The sequence below is a fragment of the Oncorhynchus nerka genome, linkage group LG15 (genome assembly GCF_034236695.1).
Source record: "Oncorhynchus nerka isolate Pitt River linkage group LG15, Oner_Uvic_2.0, whole genome shotgun sequence".
NCBI lineage: Eukaryota > Metazoa > Chordata > Actinopteri > Salmoniformes > Salmonidae > Oncorhynchus > Oncorhynchus nerka.
The window spans coordinates 15,154,445-15,174,444 of NC_088410.1; the positions used below are offsets into that span (position 1 = coordinate 15,154,445).

Genomic DNA, 20,000 nt, shown 5'->3' on the forward strand with positions numbered 1-20,000 from the left:
AAGTGGTGTGTGTGTCTCCTACCCTGCAGGAGGCTGGTGAAGTGGTGTGTGTGTCTCCTACCCTGCAGGAGGCTGGTGAAGTGGTGTGTGTGTCTCCTACCCTCCAGGAGGCTGGTGAAGTGGTGTGTGTGTCTCCTACCCTCCAGGAGGTTGATGAAGTGGTGTGTGTTTCCTACCCGCTGAATGATGTCCAGGAGGCTGGTGAAGTGGTGTGTGTCTCCTACCCTCCAGGAGGCTGGTGAAGTGGTGTGTGTATCCTACCCTCCAGGAGGCTGGTGAAGTGGTGTGTGTGTGTATCCTACCCTCCAGGAGGCTGGTGAAGTGGTGTGTGTGTGTATCCTACCCTCCAGGAGGCTGGTGAAGTGGTGTGTGTGTGTATCCTACCCTCCAGGAGGCTGGTGAAGTGGTGTGTGTGTGTATCCTACCCTCCAGGAGGCTGGTGAAGTGGTGTGTGTGTGTATCCTACCCTCCAGGAGGCTGGTGAAGTGGTGTGTGTGTGTCTCCTACCCTCCAGGAGGCTGGTGAAGTGGTGTGTCTCCCCTACCCTCCAGGAGGCTGGTGAAGTGGTGTGTGTCTCCTACCCTCCAGGAGGCTGGTGAAGTGGTGTGTGTCTCCTACCCTCCAGGAGGCTGGTGAAGTGGTGTGTGTGTCTCCTACCCTCTGAATGATGTCCAGGAGGCTGGTGAAGTGGTGTGTGTCTCCTACCCTCCAGGAGGCTGGTGAAGTGGTGTGTGTGTCTCCTACCCTCCAGGAGGCTGGTGAAGTGGTGTGTGTGTCTCCAACCCTCCAAGAGGCTGGTGAAGTGGTGTGTGTGTCTCCTACCCTCCAGGAGGCTGGTGAAGTGGTGTGTGTGTCTCCTACCCTCTGAATGATGTCCAGGAGGCTGGTGAAGTGGTGTGTACTACAGCTCTCAGCCAGGTCCACCAGTAGCTGGGTAGCCTGTCTCCTCACAGCCAGGTCTCTGTCCTCTGCTATCCCACTGAGCTGAGGAACCACCACCACCTCGATCAGCTCCTCCTGGGAAGGAGAAGACAGAATGAACACGCAGGGGGAGATGGAGAGAACGGGAGAGGGAGTGAAGGAGAATAGTTTGATGGTGAGTGAGTGGGTGAGTACCTCATAGAGCTGGCGGTTGGTGCTGAGGACAAAGGAGAGGATGTGAAGCACTTTGATCCTGATCACACTACGACTCTCATTCCTGGGGGGGAAAGAGAGAGAGAGAGAGACACACAGAAAGAGAGAGAGAGAGAGCGAGAGAGAGAGAGAGAGCGAGAGAGAGAGAGAGAGAGAGAGAGAGAGAGAGAGAGAGAGACCCAGAGAGAGGAGAGAGACCCAGAGAGAGGAGAGAGAGAGAGAGAGACCCAGAGAGAGGAGAGAGAGAGAGAGCGAGAGAGAGAGAGAGAGAGAGAGAGACCCAGAGAAGCAGTTTAACACACTTTCTTTCCCTAAATAATGTTCAACATAAGACGGGAATGACAATCACTCAACGGGCACCTATAACAACTTATAGTTTGGTTTTTGTTTCCATGGCGACTGCCTGTTTTGGTATCCGTGGCGACCACACGGCACTATACAGTTACCTAAAGAACTTCTCCATAAGGCGGTGTAGGCTCTGGATCCACCCGTCTTTAGCTGGCTGTATGGACTGGGCCCGGTACGATATCAGAGTCAGCACCGACGCATCCTGATGACATCACAACAACAACTCCTTACAAGAACAATGGAAGACAAAGTGAAGGCAAATAACAGACATCACACAAAGACTGTCAGACACAGGGAGAAAAGAGAGAGAGGAGGAAAGGAGAAGAGGAGGAAGAGGAGGAAAGGAGAAGAGGAGGGAGAGGAGGAAAGGAGAAGAGGAGGAAAGGAGAAGATGGGGAAGTGGAAGAAAGGAGAAGAGGAGGAAAGGAGAAGAAGGGGAAGAGGAGGAAATGAGAAGTGGAGGAAAGGAGAAGAGGAGGAAAGGAGAAGATGGGGAAGAAGAGGAAAGGAGAAGAGGGGGAAGAAGAGGAGGAAGAAGAGGAGGAAAGGAGAAGAGGGTGAAGAAGAGGAGAAGATGGGGAAGAAGAGGAAAGGAGAAGATGGGGGAAGAAGAGGAAAGGAGAAGAGGGGAAGAAGAGGAAAGGAGAAGAGGAGAAGATGGGGAAGAAGAGGAAAGGAGAAGAGGAGAAGAGGAAAGAAGGGATGGGGAGAAGAGAAGAGGAGGAAAGGAGAAGAGGAGGAAAGGAGAAGATGGGGAAGAAGAGGAAAGGAGAAGAGGGGAGAAGATGGGGAAGAAGAGGAAAGGAGAAAGGAGAAGAGGGGAAAGAAGAAGATGGAGAAGAAGAAGAGAGGAGGAAAGAGGAGAAGAGGAGGAAGGAAAGAAAGGAGAAGATGGGGAAGGAGAAGGGGGGAAGAGGAAAGGAGAAGAGGGGAAGAGAGAAGGAGAAGAGGAAGAAGAGGAGAAAGGAGAAGATGGGGAAGAAGAGGAAAGGAGAAGAGGAGGAAGAGAAGAGGGGGCAGAAGAGGAAAGGAGAAGAGGAGGAAAGGAGAAGAGGGGAAGAAGAGGAAAGGAGAAGAGGGGAAGAGGAGGAAAGGAGAAGAGGAGGAAGAGGAAAAGAAGAGGAGGAAAGGGAAAGAAGATGGGGAAGAAGAGGAAAGGAGAAGAGGGGGAAGAAGAGGAGAAGAGGAGAAGAGGGGCAGAAGAGGAAAGGAGAAGAGGAGGAAAGGAGAAGAGAAGGGAAGAGGAGAAAGAGGGGGAAGAAGAGGAAAGGAGAAGAGGGGGAAAGGAGAAGAGGAGGAAAGAGGAAAGGAGAAGAGGGGGAAGAGAGGGGAAAGGAGAAGAGGGGAAGAAGAGGAAAGGAGAAGATGGGGAAGAAGAGGAAAGGAGAAGAGGGGGAAGAAGAGGGGGAAGAGAAAAAGGAGAAGAGGAGGAAGAAGAGGAAAGGAGAAGAGGGGGAAGAAGAGAAAAGGAGAAGAGGGGAAGAAGAGGAAAGGAGAAGAGGAGGAAGAAGAGGAAAGGAGAAGAGGAGGAAAGGAGAAGAGGAAGAAGAGGAGAAGAGGGAAGAAGAAGAAGAGGAAAGGAGAAGAGGGGGAAGAAGAGGAAAGGAGAAGATGGGGCAGAAGAGGAAAGGAGAAGAGGGGGAAGAGGAAAAGGAAAGGAGAAGAGGGGAAGATGGGAGAAGAGGGAAGAAGAGGAAAGAAAGGAAAGGAGAAGATGGGGAAGAAGAGGAAAGGAGAAGAGGGGGAGGAGGAAAGGAGAAGATGGGGAAGAAGAGGAAAGGAGAAGAGGAGGAAAGGAGAAGATGGGGGAGAAGAGGAGGAAAGAGGGGAGGAGAAAGGAGAAGATGGGGAAGAGGAGAAGAAGAGGAGGAAGAAGAGGAAAGGAGAAGAGGGGAAGAAGAGGAAAGGAGAAGAGGGGGAAGAAGAGGAAAGGAGAAGAGGAGAAAGGAGAAGAGGAAGAAGAGGAAAGGAGAGGGGGAAGAAGAGGAAAGGAGAAGAGGAGGAAGAAGAGGAAAGGAGAAGAGGAGGAAAGGAGAAGAGAAGAAGAGGAAAGGAGAAGATGGGGAAGAAGAGGAAAGGAGAAGAGGAAGAAGAGAAAGGAGAAGAGGGGGAAGAAGAGGAAAGGAGAAGATGGGGCAGAAGAGGAAAGGAGAAGAGGAGGAAAGGAGAAGAGAAGAAGAGAAAGGAGAAGAGGAGGAAGAAGAAGGGAGAAGAAAGGAAAGAGAGAAGAGGGGGAAGAAGAGGAAAGGAGAAGAGGGGGAAGAAGAGGGAAAGGAGAAGAGGGGGAAGAAGAAAAAGGAGAAGAGGGGAAGAAGAGAAAGGGGGAAGAAGAGGAGGAAAGGAGAAGAGGGGAAGAAGAGGAAAGGAGAAGAGGGGAAGAAGAGGGAAGGAGGAAAGGAGAGATGGGGAAGAAGAGGGAAAGGAGAAGAGGAGGAAAGAAGAAAAGAAGAGAAAGGAGAAGAGGAGGAAAGGAGAAGATGGGGGAAGAAGAGGAAAGGAGAAGATGGGGAAGAAGAGGAAAGGAGAAGAGGGGGAAGAAGAGGAAAGGAGAAGAGGGGGAAGAAGAGAAAGGAGAAGAGGGGGAAGAAGAGGAAAGGAGAAGATGGGGCAGAAGAGGAAAGGAGAAGAGGAGAAGAGGAAAGGAGAAGAGGGGGAGAAGAGGAAAGGAGAAGAGGGGAAAGGAGAAGAGGAAAGAGAAGGGGGGAAGAGGAGGAAAGGAGAAGATGGGGAAGAAGAGGAAAAGAGAGAAGAGGGGGAAGAAGAGGAAAGGAGAAGAGGAGGAAAGGGAAGAAGAGGAAAGGAGAAGAGGGGGAAGAAGAGGAAAGGAGAAGATGGGGAAGAAGAGGAAAGAAGAGAAGAGGAGGAAAGGAGAAGATGAGGGGCAATGAAGAGGGAAAGGAGAAGATGGGGAAGAAGAGGAAAGGAGAAGATGGGGAAGAAGAGGAAAGGAGAAGATGGGGAAGAAGAGGAAAGGAGAAGAGGGGGAAGAAGAGGAAAGGAGAAGATGGGGAAGAAGAGGAAAGGAGAAGAGGAGGAAAGGAGAAGATGGGGAAGAAGAGGAAAGGAGAAGAGGAGGAAAGGAGAAGAAGAGGAAGGGAAGAGGAAAGGAGGAGGGGGGAAGAAGAGGAGAAAGAGGGGGAAGAAGAGGAAAGGAGAAGAGGGGAAGAAGAGGAAAGGAAAGAGGGAAGAAGAGGAAAGAGAAGAGGAAAGAAGAAGAGGGGGAGAAGAGGAGGAAAGGAGAAGAGGGGGCAGAAGAGGAAAGGAGAAGATGGGGAAGAAGAGAAAGGAGAAGATGGGGAAGAAGAGGAAAGGAAAGAGAGAAAGGAGAAGATGGGGAAGAAGAGGAAAGGAGAAGAGGAGGAAAGGAGAAGATGGGGAGAAGAGAAGAGGAAAGGAGAAGAGGAGGAAGAAGAGGGAGAAGAAGAAAGAAGAGGGGGAAGAAGAAAGGAGAAGAGGGGAAGAAGAGGAAAGGAGAAGATTGGGGAAGAAGAGGAAAGGAGAAGAGGGGAAGAAGAGGAAAGGAGAAGAGGGGAAGAAGAGGAAAGGAGAAGAGGGGGAAGAAGAGGAAAGGAGAAGAGGGGAAGAAGAGGAAAGGAGAAGAGGGGGAAGAAGAGGAAAGGAGAAGAGGGGGAAGAAGAGGAAAGGAGAAGAGGAAAGAGAGGAGAAAGGAGAAGAGGAGGAAAGGAGAAGATGGGGAAGAAGAGGAAGAGAGAAGAGGAGGAAGAGAAGAGGAAAGAAGAGAAGAGGAGGAGGGGGAAGAAGAGGAAAGGAGAAGAGGGGGAAGAAGAGGAAAGGAGAAGATGGAGAAGAGGAAAGGAGAAGAAGGAGAAGAGGGGAAGAAGAGAAAGGAGAAGAGGAAAAATGAGAAGATGGGGAAGAGGAAAAGGAGAAGATGGGGAAGAAGAGGAAAGAAGAGAAGAAGAGGAAAGGAGAAGAGGAGGGAAGAAGAGGAAAGGAGAAGAGAGGAAAGGAGAAGAGGGGAAGAAGAGGAAAGGAGAAGATGAGAAGAGGAAAAAGGAGAAGAGGGGAAGAAGAGGAAAGAGAAGATGAAGAAGAGGAAAGGAGAAGAGGAGGAAAGGAGAAGAGGAGAAGAGGAGAAGAGGAAAAGGAGTAGAAAGGAGAAGATGGGGGAAGAAGAGGAAAGAGAAGAGGGGGGAAGAGAAAGGAGAAGAGAAGAGGAAAGGAGAAGAGGGAGAAGAAGAGGAAAGGAGAAGAGGGGGAAGAAGAGGAGGAAGGAGAAGAGGGGGAAGAAGAGGAAAGGAGAAGATGGGGAAGAAGAGGAAAGGAGAAGAGAGGAAAGAGAAGATGGGGAAGAAGAGGAAAGGAGAAGAGGAGGAAAAGAAGATGGGGGAAGAAGGGAGAAGATGAGGAAGAAGAGAGAAGAGGGGAAAGAAGAGGAAAGGAGAAGAGGAGGGAAGAGGAGAAGAGGGGAAGAAGAGGAAAGGAGAAGAGGGGGAAGAAGAGGAAAGGAGAAGAGGGGGAAGAAGAAGAAAGGAGAAGAGGGAAAGGAGAAGAGGGGAAGAAGAGGAAAGGAGAAGAGGGGAAAAGAGAAGAGGAGAAGAAAGAAGAGGAAAGGAGAAGAGGGGGAAGAAGAGGAGGAAAGGAGAAGAGGAGGAAGAAGAGAAGAGGAGGAGAAGAGGAAAGAGAAGAGGGGAAGAAGAGGAAAGAGAAGAGGGGAAGAAGAGGAAAGGAGAAGATGGGAAAGAAAGAGGGAAGAAGAGAAAGGAGAAGAGGGGGAAGAAGAGGAAAGGAGAAGATGGGGAAGAAGAGGAAAGGAGAAGAGAGAAGAGAAGGGGAAGAAGAGGAAAGGAGAAGAGGGGGAGAAGAGGAAAGAAGAGAAGAGGAAAGGAGAAGAGGAGGAAAGGAGAAGAAGAAGAGGAAAGGAGAAGAGGGGGGAAAGATGGGGAAGAAGAGAAAGGAGAAGATGGGAGAAGAGGAAAGGAGAAGAGGGGGAAGAAGAGGAAAGGAGAAGAGGAAATGGAAGAAGAGGAGGAAAGAGGGGGAGGAAAGGAGAAGATGGGGGAAGAAGAGAAAAGGAAAGAAGAGGAAAGGAGAAGAGGGGAAAGAGGAAAGGAGAAGAGGAGGAAAGAGAAGAGGAGAAGAGGAAAGGAGAAGAGGAAGAAGAGGAAGAAGAGGGGGAAGAAGAGGAAAGGAGAAGATGGGAAGAGAGGGGAAGAGGGGGAAGAAGAGGAAAGGAGAAGAAGAGGGGAAGAAGAGGAAAGGAGAAGAGGAGGAAAGGAGAAGAAGAAGAAAGAGGGGGAAGAAGAGGAAAGGAGAAGAGGAGAAGAGGAGAAGAGGAAAAGGAGAGGAGAGAAGAAAGGAGGAAAGGAGAAGAGGAGGAAAGGAGAAGATGGGGAAGAAGAGGAAAGGAGAAGAGGGGAAGAAGAGGAGAAGATGGGGAAGAAGAGGAAAGGAGAAGAGGGGAAGAAGAAAAGGAAAGAGGAGAAAGGAGAAGAAGAAGAGAAAGGAGAAGAGGGGGAAGAAGAGGAAAGGAGAAGAGGGGGAAGAAGAGGAAAGGAGAAGATGGGAAGAAGAGGAAAGGAGAAGAGGGGGAAGAAGAGGAAAGGAGAAGAGGAAAGGAAGAAAGAGGAAAGGAGAAGAGGAGGAAGAAGAGGAAGAGGAAAGAGGAAAAGGAGAAGAAGAGGAAAGGAGAAGAGGAAAGGAGAAGAGAAGAGGGGGAAGAAGAGAGAAGATGGGGAAGAAGAGGAAAGGAGAAGAGGAGGAAAGGAGAAGAGGGGGAAGAAGAGGAAAGGAGAAGAGGAAAAAGGAGAAGATGGGGGAAGAGGAAAGGAGAAGAGGGGAAGAAGAGGAAAGGAGAAGAGGAAAAGGAGAAAGAGGAAGAGGGGAAGAAGAGGAAAGGAGAAGATGGGGAAGAAGAGGAAAGGGAGAAGAAGGGGGAGAAGAGGGAAGGAGAAGAGGGGCAGAAGAAGAGAAAGGAGAAGAGGGGATGAAGAAGAGGGAGAAGAGGAGAAAAGAGAAGGGGGAAGAAGAGGAAAGGAGAAGAGGGGGAAGAAGAGGAAAGGAGAAGATGGGGAAGAAGAGGAAAGGAGAAGAGGGGGAAGAAGAGGAAAGGAGAAGAGGGGGAAGAAGAAAGGAGAAGATGGGAAAGAGGAAGAGGAGAAGAGGAGGAAAGGAGAAGATGGGGAAGAAGAGAAGAGGAGAAGAGGAAGAAGAGGAAAGGAAGAAGAGGGGGAAGAAGAGGAAAGGAGAAGAGGAGGAAGAAGAGGAAAGGAGAAGAGGAAAAGGAGAAGAGGGGAAGAAGAGGAAAGGAGAAGAGGGGGAAAGAGGAAAGGAGAAGAAAGGAGAAGAGGGGAAGAGGAGGGAGGAAAAGGAGAAGAGGGGAAGAAGAGGGAGGAGGAAAGAGAGGAAAGGAGAAGATGGGGAAGAAGAGGAAAGGGAGAAGAGGGGGAAGAAGAGGAAAGGAGAAGAGAAAGAAATAGAAGAGGAAGAGGAGAAGAGAGGAAAAGGAGAAGATGGGGGAAGAAGAGGGAAAAGGAGAAGAAGAGGAAAGGAGAAGATGGGGGAAGAAGAGGAAAGGAGAAGATGGGAAGAAGAGGAAAGGAGAAGAGGGGGAAGAAGAGGAAAGGAGAAGATGGGGAAGAAGAGGAAAGGAGAAGAGGGGGAAGAAGAGGAAAGGAGAAGAGGGGAAGAAGAGGAGAAGAGAAGATAGGAAAGGAGAAGAAGGGGGGAAGAGGAGAAAGGAGAAGAGGGGAAGAAGAGGAAAGGAGAAGAGGGGGAAGAAGAGGAAAGGAGGAAAGGAGAAGAGGGGAAGAGGAGAAAAGGAGAAGATGGGAAGAAGAGGGAAAGGAGAAGAGGGGGAAGAAGAGGAAAGGAGAAGAGGGGGAAGAAGAGGAAAGGAGAAGAAGGGGAAAGGAGAAGAGGGGGAAGAGGAGAAAAAGGAGAAGAGGAAAAGGAAGATGGGGAAGAGGAAAGGAGAAGATGGGGGAAGAAGAGGAAAGGAGAAGAGGAGAAAGAGAGGGGGAAGAAGAGGAAATGAGAAGAGGAAAGGAAGAAGAGGAAGAAGAGGGGAAGAAGAGGAAAGGAGAAGAGGGGGAAGAAGAGGAAAGGAGAAGAGGAGGAAGAGAAGAGGGGAAGAAGAGGAGAAAGAGGAGAAGAGGAGAAGAGGAGAAGAAGAGGAAAGGAGAAGAGGGGGAAGAAGAGGAAAGGAGAAGAGGAGGAAGAGGAGAAGAAGAGGGGAAGAAGAGAAAGGAGAAGAGGGGGAAGAAGAGGAAAGGAGAAAGAGGGGAGAAGAGGAAAGGAGAAGAAGAAGAGGAAAGAGAAGAGGAAAGGAGAAGAGGAGGAAAGGAGAAGAGGGGGAAGAAGAGGAAAGGAGAAGAGGGGGAAGAAGAGGAAAGGAGAAGAGGGGGAAGAGGGGGAAAGGAGAAGAGGAAAGGAAGAGAGAAAGAGGGGAAGAAGAGGAAAGGAGAAGAGGGGGAAGAAGAGGAGGAAAGGAGAAGAGGAAGAAGAGAAGAAGAGGAAAGGAGAAGAGGGGAAGAAGAGGAAAGGAGAAGAGGGGAAAGAGGAGAAGAAGAGAAAGGAGAAGAGGGGGAAGAAGAGAAGGAGAAGAGGAGAAGAAAGGAGAAGAGGGGAGAAGAAAAGGAGAAGAGGGGGAAGAAGAGGAAAGGAGAAGAGGGGGAAGAAGAGAGAAAGGAGAAGAGGAGAAGAGGGGAAGAAGAGGAAAGGAGAAGAGGAAAGAAGAGGAAAGGAGAAGATGGGGAAGAAGAGGAAAGGAGAAGAGGAGGAAAGGAGAAGAGGAAGAGGAGAAGAGAAGAGAAGAAGAAAAGGAGAAGAGGGGAAGAAGAGGAAAGGAGAAAGGGGGAGAAGAGGGGAGAAGAGGGGGAGAAGAGGAAAGGAGAAGAGGAGAAGAAGAGGAAAGGGAAAAAGGAGAAGATGGGGAAGAAGAGGAAAGGAGAAGAGGAGGAAGGAGAAGAGGAGGAAAGAGAAGAGGGGGAGAAGAGGGGGAAGAAGAGGAAAGGAGAAGATGGGGAAGAAGAGGAAAGGAGAAGAGGAGGAAAGGAGAAGAGGGGAAGAAGAAAGGAAAGAAGAGGGGGAAGAAGAGGAAAGGAGAAGAGGGGGAAGAAGAGAAAGGAGAAGAGGGGGAAGAAGAGGAAAGGAGAGAAGATGAAGAAGAGAAGAGGAGGAAGAGGAAAGAAGAGGAAAGAAGAGGAAAGGAGAAGAGGGGAAGAAGAGGAAAGGAGAAGAGGAAAAGAGGAAAGAAGAGGAAAGGAGAAGAGGAAAGAAGAGAGAAGAGGGGGAAGAAGAGGAAAGGAGAAGATGGGGAAGAAGAGGAAAGGAGAAGATGGGGAAGAAGAGGAAAGGAGAAGAAGAAGAGGGGAGAAGAGGGGGAAGAAGAAAGGAGAAGATGGAGAAGAGGGGGAAGAAGAGGAAAGGAAAGAGGGGGAAGAAGAGGAAAGGAGAAGAGGAGAAGAGAAAGGAGAAGAGGGGGAAAAGAAAGAGGGGGAGAAGAGGAGGAAGAAGAGGAAAGGAGAAGAGGAGGAAAAGAGGAGAAGAGGGGGAAGAAGAGGAAAGGAGAAGAGGAGGAAGAAGAGGAAAGGAAGAAGAGGAGGAGAAGAGGAGGAAAGAGGAGGAAGAGGAGAGAGGGGAAGAAGAGGAAAGGAGAAGAGGAGAAGAGGAAAGGAGAAGAGGGGGAAGAAGAGGAAAGGAGAAGAGGAGGAAAGGAGAAGATGGGGAAGAAGAGGAAAGGAGAAGAGGGGGAAGAGGAAAGGAGAAGATGGGGAAGAAGAGGAAAGGAGAAGAGGGGGAAGAAGAGGAAAGGAGAAGAGGGGCAGGAAGAAGAGAAGAAAAGGAGAAGATGGGGAAGAAAAGGAGAAGAAAGGAGAAGAGGGAAGAAGAGGAAGAGGAGAAGAAGAGGAAAGGAGAAGATGGGGAAGAAGAGGAAAGGAGAAGAGGAGGAAAGGAGAAGAGGAAAGAAGAGGAAAGGAAAGAGGGGAAGAAGAAGAGGAGAAGAGGGGGAAGAAGAGGAAAGGAGAAGAGGAAAGAAGAGGAAAGAAGAAGGGGAAGAAGAGGAAAGGAGAAGAGGAGAAAGGAGAAGAAGAGGAAAGGAGAAGAGGGGGAAGAAGAGGAAAGGAGAAGAGGGGAAGAAGAGGAAAGGAGAAGAGGGGGAAGAGGAGGAGAAGAGGAAAGAGAGAAGAGAGGAAGAGAAGAAGAGGAGGAAAGGAGAAGAGGGGGAAGAAGAGGAAAGGAGAAGAGGAAAGGAGAAGATGGGGAAGAAGAGGAAAGGAGAAGAGGGGGAGAAGAGGAAAAGGAGAAGAGAAGATGGGAAGAAGAGGAAAGGAGAAGAGGGGAAGAAGAGGAAAGGAGAAGAGGAGAAGAAAGGAGAAGAGGGGGCAGAAGAGGAAAGGAGAAGAGGAGGGGGAAGAGGGGAAGAAGAGGAAAGGAGAAGAGGAAAGGAAAGAGAGAAGAGAAGAGGGAAGAGAGGAAAGGAGAAGAGGGGAGAAGAGGAAAGGAGAAGAGGAGAAGAGGAAAAGAAGATGGGGAAGAAGAGGAAAGGAGAAGAGGGGAAGAAAGAGGAAGAGGGAGAAGAGGGGGAAGAAGAGGAAAGGAGAAGAGGAGGAAAGGAGAAGATGGGGAAGAGGGGGAAGAAGAGGAGGAAAGGAGAAGAGGGGGAAGAAGAGGAAAGGAGAAGAGGGGGAGAAGAAAAGGAAGAGGGGGAAGAAGAGGAAAGGAGAAGAGAAGAGAAGAAAGAAGAGGAAAGGAGAAGAGGGGGCAGAAGAGGAAAGGAGAAGAGGGAAGAGGAAAGGAGAAGAGGAGGAAGAGGAGAAGAGGGGAAGAAGAGGAAAGGAGAAGAGGGGAAGAAGGAGAAGAGGGGGAAGAAGAGGAAAGGAAGGAGAAGATGAAAGGAGAAGAGGAGGAAAGGAGAAGAGGGGGAAGGAAGAAGAGGAAAGGAGAAGAGGGGGGAAGAAGAGGAAAGGAGAAGAGGAGGAAAGGAGAAGAGGGGAAGAAGAGGAAAGGAGAAGAGGGGGAAGAAGATGGGGGAAGGAGAAGAGGGGAAGAAGAGGAAAGGAGAAGAGGGGGAAGAAGAGGAAAGGAGAAGAGGAGGAAAAGAAGATGGAAAGAAGAAGAGAAGAAAGAGAAGAGGGGAAAGGAGAAGAGGGGGAAGAAGAGGAAAGGAAGAAGAGGAAAGGAGAAGAGGGGGGAAGAAGAAAGGAGAAGAAGAGAGAGGAAAAGGAGAAGAAGAAGAGAAAGATGAGGAAGAGGAAGAAGAGGAAAGGAGAAGAGGAAGAAGAGGGAAAGGAGAAGAGGGGGAAGAAGAAAGAGGAAAGGAGAAGATGAGGAAGAAGAGAAAGGAGAAGAGGAGGAAAGGAGAAGATGGGGAAGAAGAGGAAAGGAGAAGAGGGGGAAGAAGAGGAAAGGAGAAGAGGGGAAGAGGGAGAAGAGAAAGAAGAGGAAAGAGGAGAAGAAGGGGAAGAGAGGAAAGGAGAAGAGGGGGAAGAAGAGAAGAGGAAAAAGGAGAAGAGGGGAAGAAGAGGAAAGGAGAAGATGGGGAAGAGTAGAAAGGAGAAGATGGGGAAGAAGGAGAAGAGGGGGAAGAAGAGGAAAGGAGAAGATGGGGAAGAAGAGGAAAGGAGAAGAGGGGGAAGAAGAGGAAAGGAGAAGAGGGGAAGAAGAGGAAAGGAGAAGAGGAAGAAGAGAAGAGAAGGGGAAAGAAGAGGAAAGGAGAAGAGGAGGAGGAAAGGAGAAGAAGAAGAGGAAAGAGGAAGAAGAGAAGAGGGGGAAGAAGAGGAAAGAAGATGGGGCAGAAGAGGAAAGGAGAAGAAGAGAAGAAAAGGAGAAGATGGGGAAGAAGAGGAGAAGAGAGAAGAGGGAAAAGGAGGAAGAAGAGGAAAGGAGAAGAAGAGGGGAAGAAAGAGGAAAGGAGAAGAGGGGGAAGAAGAGGAAAGAGAAGAGAAAGGAGAAGAAGAGGAAAGGAGAAGAGGAAGGGAAAGAAGAGGAAAGGAGAAGAGGGGGAAGAAGAGGAAAGGAGAAGAGGGGGAAGAAGAGGAAAGGAGAAGAGGGGAAGAAAGAGGAGGGAAGAAGAGGAAAGGAGAAGAGGGGGGAAGAAGAGGAAAGGAGAAGAGGGGAGAAGAAAAGGAGAAGATGGGGAAGAAGAGGAAAGGAGAAGAGGGGAAGAGGAGGAAAGATGGGGAAGAAGAGGAAAGGAGAAGAGGGAAGAAGAGGAAAGAGAAGAGGGGGAAGAAGAGGAAAGAGAAGAGGAGGAAAGGAGAAGAGGGAAGAAGAGGAAAGGAGAAGAGGGGAGAAGAGGGGAGAAAAGAGGAGAAGAGGAAAGAAGAAGAGGAAAGGAAGAAGAGGAAAGGGAAGAAGAGGAAAGGAGAAGATGGGGAAGAAGAGGAAAGGAGAAGATGGGGAAGAAGAGGAAAGGAGAAGAGGGGAAAAGAGAGAAGAGGAGAAGAGGAGAAAGGAGAAGAAGGAGAAGAGAGGAAAGGAGAAGAGGGGGAAGAAGAGGAAAGAGAAGAGGGGGAAGAAGAGGAAAGGAGAAGAGGGGGAAGAAGAGGAAAGGAGAAGAGGGGGAAGAGGAAAGGAGAAGAAAAAGGAGAAGAGGGGAAGAAGAGGAAAGGAGAAGAGGGGAAGAAGAGGAAAGGAGAAGAGAAGGGGAAGAAGAGGAAAGGAGAAGATGGGGAAGAAGAGGAAAGGAGAAGAGGAGGAAAGGAAAGAAGAAGGGGGAAGAAGAGGAAAGGAGAAGAGGAGGAAAGGAGAAGAGGGGAAGAAGAGGAAAGGAGAAGAGAGGAAAGGAGAAGAAGAAGAGGAAAGGAGAAGAGGGGGAAGAGGAGAAAGGAGAAGAGGGGGAAGAAGAGGAAAAGGAGAAGATGGGGAAGAAGAGGAAAGGAGAATGGGGAAGAAGAGGAAAGGAGAAGATGGGGAAGAAGAGGAAAGGAGAAGAGGGGGAAGAAGAGGAAAGGAGAAGAGGGGGAAGAGGAGAAAGGAGAAGAGGGGAAGAGGAAAGGAAAGAGGGGGAAGAAGAGAAGAGGAGAAGAGGAAAGAGGAAGAGGAAGATGGGGAAGAGGGGGAGAAGAAAGGAGAAGAGGGGGAAGAAGAGGAAAGAGAAGAGGAAAGGAGAAGAAGGGGGAAGAAGAGGAAAGGAGAAGAGGAGGAAAGGAGAAGAGGGGAAGAAGAGAAGAGGAGAAGAGGAGGAAGAGGAGAGAAGAGAAAGGAGAAGAGAAAGGAGAAGATGGGGAAGAAGAGGAAAGGAGAAGAGGGGGAAGAAGAGAAAGGAGAAGAGGAGGAAAGGAAGAAGAGAAGATGGGGGAGAAGAAGAGGAAAGGAGAAGAGGGGGAAGAAGAGAAAGGAGAAGAGGGGAAGAAGAGGAAAGGAGAAGAGGAGGGAAGAAGAGAAGAGGGGAAGAGGGGGAAGAAGAGGAAAGGAAAGAGGGGAAGAGGAGGAAAGGAGAAGAGGGGGAAGAGGGGGAAAGAAGAGGAAAGGAGAAGATGGGGAAGAAGAGGAAAGGAGAAGAGGAGGAAAGAGAAGAGGGGAAGAGGAAAGGAGAAGAGGAGGAAAGGAGAAGAGGGGGAAGAAGAGGAAAGGAGAAGAGGGGAAAGAAGAGGAAAAGGAGAAGAAGAAGAGGAAAGGAGAAGAGGAGGAAAGGAGAAGAGGAGAAGAGGGGGAAGAAGAGGAAAGGAGAAGAGGAGGAAGAAGAGGAGAAGAGGGGAAGAGAGGAAAGGAGAAGATGGGGAAGAAGAGGAAAGGAGAAGAAGAGGAAAGGAGAAGAAGAGGAAAGGAGAAGAGGGGGAAGAAGAGGAAAGGAGAAGAGGGGAAGAAGAGGAAAGGAGAAGAGGGGAAGAAAAGAGAAGAGGGGGAAGAAGAGGAAAAAGGAGAAGAGGGGGAAGAAGAGGAAAGGAGAAGATGGGGAAGAAGAGGAAAGGAGAAGAGGGGAAAGAAGAGGAAAGGAGAAGAGGGGGAAGAAGAGGAAAGGAGAAGAGGGGAAGAAGAGGAAAGGAGAAGAGGAGAAGAGGAAAGGAGAAGAGGAGAAAGGAGAAGAGGGGGAAGAAGAGGAAAGGAAAGAGGGGAAGAGGAGGAAAGGAGAAGAGGGGGAAGAAGAGGAAAGGAAGAAGAAGAGAAGAAGAAAAGGAGAAGAGGGGGAAGAAGAGGAAAGGAGAAGAGGGGGAAGAAGAGGAAAGGAGAAGAGGAGGAAAGGAGAAGAGGGGGAAGAAGAGGAAAGGAGAAGAGGGGGAAGAAGAGGAAAGGAGAAGAGGGGGAAGAGGAGAAATGGAGAAGAGGAAAAGAGAAGAAGAAAGGAGAAGAGGGGGAAAGGAGAAGAAAGAAGAGGAAAGGAGAAGAAGAGGAAAGGAGAAGAGGGGGAAGAAGAGAAAGGAGAAGAGGGGGAAGAAGAGGAAAGGAGAAGAGGGGAAGAAGAGGAAAGAAGAAGAGGGGGAAGAAGAGGAGGAAGAAGAGGAAAGGAGAAGATGGGGGAAGAAGAGGAAAGGAGAAGAGGGGGAAGAAGAGGAAAGGAGAAGAGAAGAAAGGAGAAGAGGGAAGGAGAAGAGGGGAAGAAGAGGGGAAGAAGAGGAAAGGAGAAGAGGGGGAAGAAGAGGAAAGAAGAAGAGGGGGAAGAAGAGGAAAGAGGGAAAGAGGAAAGGAGAAGAGGAGGAAAAGAAGAAAGAGAAGAGGAGGAAGAAGAGGGGAGAAGAGGATGGAGAAGAGGGGGAAGAAGAGGAAAGGAGAAGATGGGGAAGAAGAGGAAAGGAGAAGAGGGGAAGAAGAGGAAAGATGGGAAGAGGAAAAGGAGAAGAGGGGGAAGAAGAGGAAAGGAGAAGAGGGGGAAGAAGAGGAAAGGAGAAGAGGAGGAAAAGAGAGAGAAAGAGGAAAGGAGAAGAGGAGGAAGAAGAGAAAAGAAGAGGAAAGAAGAGGAAAGGAGAAGAGGGGGAAGAAGAGGAAAGGAGAAGAGGAGGAAGAGGAAAAGAAGATGGGGAAGAAGAGGAAAGGAGAAGAGGGGGAAGAAGAGGAAAGGAGAAGAGGAAAGAAAGAAGAAAGGAGAAGAGGAGGAAAGAAGAGGGAAGATGGGGAAGAAGAGGAAAGGAGAAGAGGGGGAAGAAAGGAGAAGAAGAAGAGAAAGGAAGAGGAAAAGGAGAAGAGGGGGAAGAGGAGGAAAGGAGAAGAGAGAGAAAAGGAGAAGATGGGGAAGAAGAGGAAAGGAGAAGATGGGGAAGAAGAGGAAAGGAGAAGAGGGGGAAGAAGAGGAAAGGAGAAGAGAAGAGGAGAAGGAGGAGGGGGAAGAAGAGGAAAGGAGAAGAAGGGGAAGAAGAGGAAAGGAGAAGAGGAAAGGAGAAGAAGAGGAAGGAAGAGGGAAGAAAGGAGAAGAAGAAGGAAGAAAGGAGAAGAGGGGAAGAAGAGGAAAGGAGAAGAGGGGGAAGAAGAGGAAAGGAGAAGAGAAGAGAAAGAGAAGGGAGGAAAGGAGAAGAAGGGGGAAGAAGAGGGGGAAGAAGAGGAAAGGAGAAGAGGGGGGAAGAAGAGGAAAGGAGAAGAGGGAGAAGAAGAGGAAAGGAGAAGAGGGGAAGAAGAGGAAAGGAGAAGAGGGGGAAGAAAGAGAAGAGGAAAAGGAGAAGAGGAGGAAAGGAGAAAGGGAAGAAGGAGGAAAGGAGAAGAGGGGGAAGAAGAGGAAAGGAGAAGAGGAGGAAAGGAGAAGAGGGGGAAGAGTAGAAAAGGAGAAGAGGGGGCAGAAGAGGAAAGGAGAAGAGGAGGAAAGGAGAAGATGGGGAAGAAGAGGAAAGGAGAAGAGGAAATGAGAAGAAGAAAGGAGAAGAGGAGGAAAGGAGAAGAGGGGGAAGAAGAGGAAAGGAGAAGAGGAGGAAAGGAGAAGAGGGGGAAGAGTAGAAAAGGAGAAGAGGGGGAAGAAGAGAAAAGGAGAAGATGGGGAAGAAGAGGAAAGGAGAAGATGGGGAAGAAGAGGAAAGGAGAAGAGGGGGAAGAAGAGGAAAGGAGAAGATGGGGCAGAAGAGGAAAGGAGAAGAGGAGGAAAGGAGAAGATGGGGAAGAAGAGGAAAGGAGAAGAGGGGGAAGAAGAGGAAAGGAGAAGAGGGGGAAGAAGAGGAAAGGAGAAGAGGGGGAAGAAGAGGAAAGGAGAAGAGGAAATGAGAAGAAGAAAGGAGAAGAGGAGGAAAGGAGAAGAGGGGGAAGAAGAGGAAAGGAGAAGAGGAGGAAAGGAGGAAGAGAGGGGAAGAGTAGGAAAGGAGAAGAGGGGGAAGAGAGAAAGGAGAAGAGGGGGAAGAGTAGAAAAGGAGAAGATGGGGAAGAAGAGGAAAGGAGAAGATGGGGAAGAAGAGGAAAGGAGAAGATGGGGAAGAAGAGGAAAGGAGAAGAGGAAATGAGAAGAAGAAAGGAGAAGAGGAGGAAAGGAAAAGAGGGGGAAGAAGAGGAAAGGAGAAGAGGGGGAAGAAGAGGAAAGGAGAAGAGGGGGAAGAAGAGGAAAGGAGAAGAGGGGGAAGAAGAGGAAAGGAGAAGATGGGGAAGAAGAGGAAAGGAGAAGAGGGGGAAGAAGAGGAAAGGAGAAGATGGGGCAGAAGAGGAAAGGAGAAGAGTAGGAAAGGAGAAGAGGAAATGAGAAGAAGAAGAAAGGAGAAGATGGGGAAGAAGAGGAAAGGAGAAGAGGGGGAAGAAGAGGAAAGGAGAAGAGGAAATGAGAAGAAGAAATGAGAAGAGGAGGAAAGGAGAAGAGGGGGAAGAAGAGGGGGAAGAAGAGGAAAGGAGAAGAGGGGGAAGAAGAGGAAAGGAGAAGAGGAGGAAAGGAGAAGAGGGGGAAGAAGAGGAAAGGAGAAGAAGAAGAGAAAGGAGAAGAGGAGGAAAGGAGAAGATGGGGAAGAAGAGGAAAGGAGAAGAGGGGGAAGAAGAGGAAAGGAGAAGAGGGGGAAGAAGAGGAAAGGAGAAGAGGGGGAAGAAGAGGAAAGGAGAAGAGGAAATGAGAAGAAGAAAGGAGAAGAGGAGGAAAGGAGAAGAGGGAAAGAGGAAAGAGAAGAGGAGGAAAGGAGAAGAGGGGGAAGAGTAGAAAAGGAGAAGATGGGGAAGAAGAGGAAAGGAGAAGATGGGGAAGAAGAGGAACGGAGAAGAGGGGGAAGAAGAGGAAAGGAGAAGATGGGGCAGAAGAGGAAAGGAGAAGAGGAGGAAAGGAGAAGAGGGGGAAGAAGAGGAAAGGAGAAGAGGGGGAAGAAGAGGAAAGGAGAAGAGGGGGAAGAAGAGGAAAGGAGAAGAGGGGGAAGAAGAGGAAAGGAGAAGATGGGGCAGAAGAGGAAAGGAGAAGAGGGGGAAGAAGAGGAAAGGAGAAGATGGGGGAGAAGAGGAAAGGAGAAGATGGGAAGAAGAGGAAAGGAGAAGAGGGGAAAGGAGAAGAGGAAATGAGAAGAAGAAGAAAGGAGAAGATGGGGAAGAAGAGGAAAGGAGAAGAGGGGGAAGAAGAGGAAAGGAGAAGAGGAAATGGAAGAAGAAAGGAGAAGAGGAGGAAAGGAGAAGAGGGGGAAGAAAGAGGGGAAGAAGAGGAAAGGAGAAGAGGGGGAAGAAGAGGAAAGGAGAAGAGGAGGAAAGGAGAAGAGGGGGAAGAAGAGGAAAGGAGAAGATGGGGAAGAAGAGGAAAGGAGAAGAGGAGGAAAGGAGAAGATGGGGAAGAAGAGGAAAGGAGAAGAGGGGGAAGAAGAGGAAAGGAGAAGAGGGGGAAGAAGAGGAAAGGAGAAGAGGAAATGAGAAGAAGAAAGAAAGAGGAGGAAAGGAGAAGAGGGGGAAGAAGAGGAAAGGAGAAGAAGGAAAGGAGAAGAGGGGGAAGAGTAGAAAAGGAGAAGAGGGGGAAGAGTAGAAAAGGAGAAGAGAAGATGGGAAGAAGAGGAAAGGAGAAGATGGGGAAGAAGAGGAAAGGAGAAGAGGAAGAAGAGGAAAGGAGAAGATGGGGAAGAAGAGGAAAGGAGAAGAGGAGGAAAGGAGAAGATGGGGAAGAAGAGGAAAGGAGAAGAGGGGGAAGAAGAGGAAAGGAGAAGAGGGGGAAGAAGAGGAAAGGAGAAGAGGGGGAAGAAGAGGAAAGGAGAAGAGGAAATGAGAAGAAGAAAGGAGAAGAGGAGGAAAGGAGAAGAGGGGGAAGAAGAGGAAAGGAGAAGAGGGGGAAGAGTAGGAAAGGAGAAGAGGGGGAAGAGTAGAAAAGGAGAAGATGGGGAAGAAGAGGAAAGGAGAAGATGGGGAAGAAGAGGAAAGGAGAAGATGGGGAAGAAGAGGAAAGGAGAAGAGGGGGAAGAAGAGGAAAGGAGAAGAGGAAATGAGAAGAAGAAAGGAGAAGAGGAGGAAAGGAGAAGAGGGGAAGAAGAGGAAAGGAAAGAGGGGGAAGAAGAGGAAAGGAGAAGAGGGGGAAGAAGAAGAGGAAAGGAGAAGAGGGGGAAGAAGAGGAAAGGAGAAGAGGGGGAAGAAGAGGAAAGGAGAAGATGGGGCAGAAGAGGAAAGGAGAAGAGGAGGAAAGGAGAAGAGGGGGAAGAAGAGGAAAGGAGAAGAGGGGGAAGAAGAGGAAAGGAGAAGAGGGGGAAGAAGAGGAAAGGAGAAGAGGGGGAAGAAGAGAAAGAGAAGAGGGGGAAGAAGAGGAAAGGAGAAGAGGAGGAAAGGAGAAGATGGGGAAGAAGAGGAAAGGAGAAGATGGGGAAGAAGAGGAAAGGAGAAGATGGGGAAGAAGAGGAAAGGAGAAGAGGGGGAAGAAGAGGAAAGGAGAAGAGGAGGAAAGGAGAAGATGGGGAAGAAGAGGAAAGGAGAAGAGGGGGAAGAAGAGGAAAGGAGAAGAGGGGGAAGAAGAGGAAAGGAGAAGAGGAGGAAAGGAGAAGTGGAGGAAAGGAGAAGAGGAGGAAAGGAGAAGAGGAGGAAGAGTAGGAAAGGAGAAGAGGGGGAAGAGTAGAAAAAGGAGAAGATGGGGAAGAAGAGGATGGGGAAGAAGAGGAAAGGAGAAGAGGGGGAAGAAGAGGAAAGGAGAAGAGGGGGAAGAAGAGGAAGAAGAAGAGGAAAGGAGAAGAGGGGGAAGAAGAGGAAAGGAGAAGAAGAAATGAGAAGAAGGAAAGAGGAGGAAAGGAAAGAGGAGGAAAGAGAAGAGGGGGAAGAAGAGGAAAGGAGAAGAGGGGGAAGAAGAGGAAAGGAGAAGAGGGGGAAGAAGAGGAAAGGAGAAGAGGGGTAAGAAGAGGAAAGGAGAAGAGGGGGAAGAGGAGGGCCTATGAGAGGAGGAAAGGAGAAGATGAAGAAGAGGAAAGGAGAAGATGAAGAAGAGGAGTGACTTACAGGTCTTTTATCAGCACACTTCTCCACCAGACTGAAGAACTTGTCAGATGATCCATGGAAGCCGTTCTGCTCATAGAGCTCCTCCACTGTAGTCAGCAACTCAAACACTATGGACTTCAGCTCTGCACTGCCTATCGACTGGAGAGAGAACTCAAACACTATGGACTTCAGCTCTGCACTGCCTATCGACTGGAGAGAGAACTCAAACACTATGGACTTCAGCTCTGCACTGCCTATCGACTGGAGTGAGAACTCAAACACTATGGACTTCAGCTCTGCAC

At 49.4% G+C, this 20,000-nt stretch overlaps 1 protein-coding gene across 1 annotated transcript in view; it reads right to left on the reverse strand.

The window, feature by feature from the left end:
• Positions 1-20,000, reverse strand: part of LOC135560055 (tuberin-like) — a 54,293-nt gene that overhangs the window by 7,166 nt on the left and 27,127 nt on the right. The window contains exons 12-15 of the mRNA XM_065001082.1: positions 19,720-19,857; positions 1,581-1,684; positions 1,117-1,198; positions 862-1,017 (exon numbers count right to left, since the gene is read on the reverse strand). Coding sequence (XP_064857154.1) covers positions 862-1,017; positions 1,117-1,198; positions 1,581-1,684; positions 19,720-19,857 — 480 coding nt within the window. The remainder of the gene's footprint in view (positions 1-861; positions 1,018-1,116; positions 1,199-1,580; positions 1,685-19,719; positions 19,858-20,000) is intronic.